This window comes from Vigna unguiculata, chromosome 6 (genome assembly GCF_037176805.1).
Source record: "Vigna unguiculata cultivar grain cowpea cultivar isolate G323 ecotype 2 chromosome 6, ASM3717680v1, whole genome shotgun sequence".
NCBI classification, from domain to species: Eukaryota; Viridiplantae; Streptophyta; class Magnoliopsida; order Fabales; family Fabaceae; genus Vigna; species Vigna unguiculata.
In genome coordinates, this window is record NC_140797.1 from 16,678,107 (window position 1) to 16,684,544 (window position 6,438).

Below are 6,438 nucleotides of genomic sequence, written 5' to 3' on the forward strand. Positions count from 1 at the left end.
ATTGTGTTAGTGGAATCCTCCTAAGTGGGTTTACTTAGGAGAAGACTGGACGTAGATTCTTTTTGAATCGAACCAGTATAAACTATTGTGTCTTGATCTATCTCTTCTCTTACAATCTTTCTTAATTGCCTTAAATAGTCCATTAACACAGGACTACGAAATTGATTAATTGGGTTATAAGACTTAAAGATATGTGCTGGATCATATGGGAAACTGGAATGATGTGCTACCTTTGGTGGAATTCACCTACAATAATAGTTACCACTCCAGTATTGGTATGGGGCCCTATGAAGCATTGTACGGAAGAAGGTGTAGAACTTCCTTGTGCTGGTATCAAGATGGTGAAGCCTTTGTGCTTGGTCCTGAATTTCTACAACAAACGACTAGTAAGGTTAAATTGATTCACGATCGGATGTGAGCCACTCAGAGTAGGCAAAAGTCTTATGCTGATAAGAGGAGACGACCACTTGAATTTGATGAAGGAGACCATGTATTTCTCCGGGTTACTCCAATTACAGGTATCAGAAGGGTTCTTAAGTCAAGGAAGTTGACTCCAAGATTTACAGGGCCTTATCACATTACACGGAGAATAGCAGTGACGTACGAGATCGCTCTACCACCTCACTTATCCAACTTGCATAATGTGTTTCACGTCTCACAGTTGAGGAAATACATTGCAAGTCCAGATCATGTTTTGGAGTCAGATGAGGTGCAAGTACGCGAGGATCTGACTATGTCAGTTGGACCGGTTCGCATATTGGATACTTGGGTCAAGCAACTGAGAGGCAAGGAGTTAAAGATGGTGAAGCTACTCTAGGATGAGACGACACAGGAGATGACTTGGGAGATGGAGGATCACATGAGGAAGTCTTATCCTCACCTCTTTACTAGAAAGTCCTATTTTCGAGGACGAACACTTTTAAAGGTGGGGGAATTGTAAGACCCGTGAAAATTAATTACTTAAATAATTAATTAATTAATAAATGCGGGTAGAAATAGCTTTCGTGGCATTAAATATTGTTTGATGTGATGTGGAAAAGTACTAGCTCAAATGGTTGAGAGTACTTGGTTGTGTGTGAAAGGACTTGGGTTCAAGTCCTATGTATGCCAATTGTGTGTCATTTTATTTATTATTATTTTGTTTTAGTAATGTAATTGCGAATGGTGAGTGATAATATAGTCATAAGATTATAATGGTTATCACAAAACGTGAATTTGCATAGTTGTTGTACTTTGGCCTTATGTGTGGAAGGTCACAGGTTCAAACCTTGTTAGAGGTGAAGTAGACTTTATTTTTGCTAATTCTAGTTTGGAGTGGAGGTGAAAGGGCAAAAGGTAACGCTAGAATGAGTAGCAACCAAAGGGGCTATGAAAAATAGTATTAACCCACTAAGTAAATAACCTTAAATGGAAATTTGAAACACTAATAGGTTCATATTTTGTTTTAGCATTTAGGCCCTAATTAAGACTCATAAAAGGCTGTTTTAGGGGAAAATAGAGGGTTTTGGCAGTGTGGAAACCTGGTTTAGAGAGGAAAACGAAATTAGGAATTGAGAAGAAGTTTTGGGTGTACAAGGGGGCTGAAGCAAAAGCATTGGTGAGCTAAAGGTCCTTCATCCTTCTCATTTTTAATCCAGAATTCCAGTTTAGGGGAGCTGCTCTTTTGTGTGTGTAAATTACATGAATTATGTATGGGTCTGATTCAGTATAACCTCAATTGAAATTCGTATGGTTTGAATTCTGGATTGTATGCACTGTGATTAAGAATTGGCTTAGATATTGCTGTTTGCAAAACTCTTTTATGCGTTATTTGTTTGAGAATGAGGATTTTGGGTATGGAAGGGTTAGAGCTGAATCAATCTCGACTTGGGGTATTTGAAAGGAGTGATATATAACCTGTTCTGATGATTTCTGGTCATTATTTTGTGTTGAGCAATGTATGAATGGTGTTTTGGTATGGTTGTGGGTCGTTTCGCATAAGACCAGAAGAGGAATACTGCAATTCTCGCCCAAACGGATCGTTCTCGCCTAAGCGAGAGTTGCAAAGTTTCACTACTGGTTTAGGGGTCAAGCATCTCGCCCAAGCGACTGACTCGGTTTTTTAGCAACTTGGTCTCTCGCTCAGGCGAGAGACACAAGCCTAAGCGAGGTCGCGATGTGACCTGAGTGTTCTGAGCGCGAAACCTCGTCTAGGTGAGGAGCTTTGTGTGTTGAGCAAACCAGGGTCTCGCCTAAGCGAGATGTCGTGGTCATGTGTGATGTTTTGCTTGCATTGTAGCCCAGGCGAGATTGAATTAGGTGTTTGGGCGAGAGATGATCTCGCCTAGGCGAGGGGATCTCGCCTAAGCGAGATAACGTGATGATGTTGATGTTTTAAGCTCGCTCAGGCGAGGTGAATTAGCCCAAGCGAGGCTGAGGGCTTAGCTTGGGCAAGAGTCCCTAGATTAAGCGAGTTTATGCGAAGTTCCATGTTTGTGTATGCTTGTGTATGTGATTTGGCTGCTTTATCCTAAGTATAGGAAGTATATGCATGTGGTGTGGTATTTGGGCTTGAAGGACCAAGTCCAATAGAGGTCTAGGATGTGCTTGGTTGTTGGACACATGATGGGCATGGAACTGGTTGAGTTCCCGTCAGCTACTATTGGGCGAGGAGTCCATAGTATGGTGATTGCGTGTGTGCCATGGTCCAAGGTTAGGATACTTGGATAATTTACTACAGACGAGGAGTCTGTAGGGCAAGACTATGAGCAGGATATGCTCATAGGGTTGGACCATGAATGAGTTAGTTTCGTGGGAGCACAGAGAAGTCCCAAGACCTAGTTCATATAAATGACTCATGAGGGACTATGAGGTCATGGTTGGGTATTTTGAAAATCATGAGATTTTAGTTATGCTATTTTGGGATGGATGGCATATTTATTTTATGTATCTATTTATATATTGTGCATAGCTCACCCTTTCTGTGTGTGTGTGGCGATGATCGGATAACTCGTTATCCGGGAGCAGATGATGTGACAGGTGGGCCAGGAGATGTCTAGAGGCGGAAAGCAGGGGCTACCTGGGCTTTTGAAAACATTTCTTTTATTTTAAGATTTTGATGTAACTTTAATTATGTTGAACTTTGGTAAATTTTGTAATAGAATTATGTTACAGTTAGAATTTTGATTAAATTTCCTGTGTTTTTGGAAAATGATATTATACTAAATGAGGTATCTAATTTTCTTTTCTATTTTTATTTATTAAAAATTCGTAATATTCCTTAGGGATGTTCCATTTTATACCTGCACATTCATGATATCGTATAATTAATTTTCAAATTCATAATGCTTGTATCAGCATATTGTATGAATAAACACCTTTTGAGGTGCAAGCATCTATTGCATTTTACATTTGACTTAGGCATGTCTTTTACGTTGCATATCATTCTAGTTTTTTATTGAGTGCATGACCATTTTACCATCATGTCATATAAATAAATACACCTCTTGAGGTGTAGACAAGCACCTCATTACATCAAATAATTATATTCCATGCATGTTTTTTAGTGTATCACAATTTTAGTAACTTATCATGTAAATAAGTACCTATTAAGGCGAGCATCTCATTGCATCCGTTAATTGCATGTCATGCAAACCACTTTCAAAATGTGTGACATTTACATCAACATTAGGTGAATAAGTGCCTCTTAAGGCACAAACATGCATTACACATTTTGTCTTCATTCATGAATGATACTTTGTACATACCTTTTCATATTTATAACACCTTGCTTTCACATTTCACATTCCATAATGTTTACCATGCATTCATATGGGTGGCCCTTTACATTGGCATAATTTCTAAATTCATAATAGCATCTTGGATTCTCATGTTTTCTTACATAATGCCTAATATTTATCCACTGTACATATGCATATAGGTAATTTTAAAAGTTTATAACATCTTGAATTTTCATGTCACTTTGCATTCATTTTTTTTTCCTCTTCATATCCTGAGATAAAAATAAAAACATAAAAATAACGACAAAATCATCTTTTTTTTCCTTCATATTCTAATATAAAAATAAAAAACTGAAAATAAAGGCAAAACCACCACGACACCCTTGCAGGACTCGTGCTAACCAAAAGATCATGGAAGATTGGAAAAAGGATCAAGCAACAATGAAGGCTGATATAAACCAATTAAAAGACCAAGTGAAACAAATTTTGGAGATCTTAAAAAATCTGAGGACCATGAATAAAACTTTCCCCTTTCAAAGCAAAAAGCAAACCTTTTGTTATCCTCCAAGATTCTATCCTAGAACTCATGCTAACCCTTTGGTATGTATGGCAAAACATAGTGTACACCAACAACGATGAGGAATCCAAGTGCAACCCTTTCCCTTACACGATTTTCCTCCAGGTCATTGTAGTAAAAATCAAGCTATACCAACCACTCATCACGCTAATAAGGCCATACTCAGACTCATGTTCACACATCCGACAAGATGTCTTTAATTAGTGAGGGATAAGGAAATAAGCTTGAAGCAACTCAAGTTACTAGGAAGGCAAAGGTTTTGCATATAACCACAAGAGAGGATTCTCAAGTGAAACCTACATCTAATACTCTTGTACAAGGGATAGCAACTAAAGATGCCAGTACGATAAGTAAGCTAGAGATCTTAGAAGAGAGATCGAGGGCCATAAAAAGTGAAGGTTGTCCTCAAGGTTTTCACAAGGGAGCTTTAGTCTCGCCTGTTCAAAACAATCATAGAGGAAAATGGACTCCAAATTGTGAAGGGCCCTTTGTGGTAAAAAAGTCATTTTCTGGGGGAGCTTTGATTCTTACCAAAATGGACGGAGAAGAATTACCTTTTCCAGTCAATTCTGATGTGCTCAAGAAATATAACGCTTGAAAGAAGTCCCTGATTCTCAGGATTTGCTAGAATTTGCTTTATAGCCAAGTGTCATATGTTGCCTTTCTTTCTATCATACCAATGTTGCCAATATATACCATCAATCTTATGTCTCATAGAACACATTTCACGTCATATATTTTGACTACTCAGAGGTCTATTTTTGGTATAAATGACTTCTACAAGATCTTGGTTGAATCGAGTTCTAAAAGGTGTCGCAAAGGTAAAATAAAAAATAATAAAAATTGTATGTTGGGTTAATTCTTTTTTCTCAAATCATAAAATTTATGATAAAAAATGTAATAAAACAAAAATGAAAATAAAAAATATAGATAAGTTAAAAACATAATAATGTCTTGGAATGTCATGTTTCTTCTTAGCCTAATGTTTTAATTGAGGAGAAAGAGCGTGATGTTTTCTTCCAAATATTCACATGCATGTCTCCTAATATCCTTTAGCCCTCTTCATCTCCTAAAACAAATGAATCTTTTCTAGCAATTTTTGTGTCATTACTAAAACAATATCTCATATTGGGGCAATTCTTTATGCCTTTGCATTATGCCACCTCTAAAAATAAAGAATCCCTAACCTGAAACCTCACCCTCAAGGAGTCAAAACTGGGGCAATTTTTGTCCGTTACACTCTTGCACTCATTGTAGTTTGTCCAACTGGGGCAACCCTTTCTTCCTTGTACATCATGTTACCTTTGAGTTATAACAATCCATATTCGTGCACCATTGTATAATCTTATAGTTCACCATGGTAAGTCAAAATTGGGGCATATTTGGTAGTTTTTTCACCTTGGTATTGAGGAGTATTTGGTAGTTTTTTCACCTTGGTATTAAAGTCCAACATCCAACTGGCATCAGCTTTAAAAGTCCAGCATCTGACTGGCACTTACATTTAAAGTCCAGCATCTGACTGGCACTTGCATTTAAAGTCCAGCATCCGACTAGCACCAGCTTTAAAAGTCCAGCATCCTACTAGCACCTACACTAAAAGCCCAACATCCGACTAGCACCAACATGTTTATTTTTCTGCTAAAGTCCAGCATCCGACTGCCTAATCTGCCGTTCATTGCATGTCAATTAGGTTTTTCAATTTTTTTACCTAGCTTTAAATTTTCTAATCTCGTGTTTTGTCTTAGGAATTGTTTAGTTGCTTTATATGTCACTAAATTCAATAACAGTTATGCCTCCAATGTGTTTTGTTCACTGTTTTGTATTTGTTTTAGTCTCTGTTCTACTTTCAATGATTAATTTCTTATGTTTTGTTGAGTTCTTTAATTGCTAGTAGATCAATAGCAATTTCTGCAGTGTCAATTTCATTGTTCTGCTATATCGTTGATGAAGGATTATCTTGTTCCTTTTTAAGATTGTTGAATATGGTATGAGTTGATTAAGAAAGCTAAGTGAAATCCCCACTAGACATTAAGATAGCAAGCTATCTAGATGTGAAGGTTCCTTTCACAAAGCTCAAGAGAACAAGATGATGGGTTGATTCAAAACAAAAACGAAATGGAAAATACATAAACCATAGAAAAC

At 37.3% G+C, this 6,438-nt stretch overlaps 1 protein-coding gene across 1 annotated transcript; it reads left to right on the plus strand.

Moving 5' to 3' along the window:
• The first annotated feature begins 205 nt into the window (after positions 1–205).
• LOC146885582 (uncharacterized) lies at positions 206–817 on the plus strand. The gene is made up of 2 exons (XM_085675003.1): positions 206–386; positions 519–817. Exons 1-2 carry the CDS (start codon positions 206–208, stop codon positions 815–817), a joined length of 480 nt encoding a protein of 159 aa, XP_085531129.1.
• Positions 818–6,438: the final 5,621 nt, after the last annotated feature.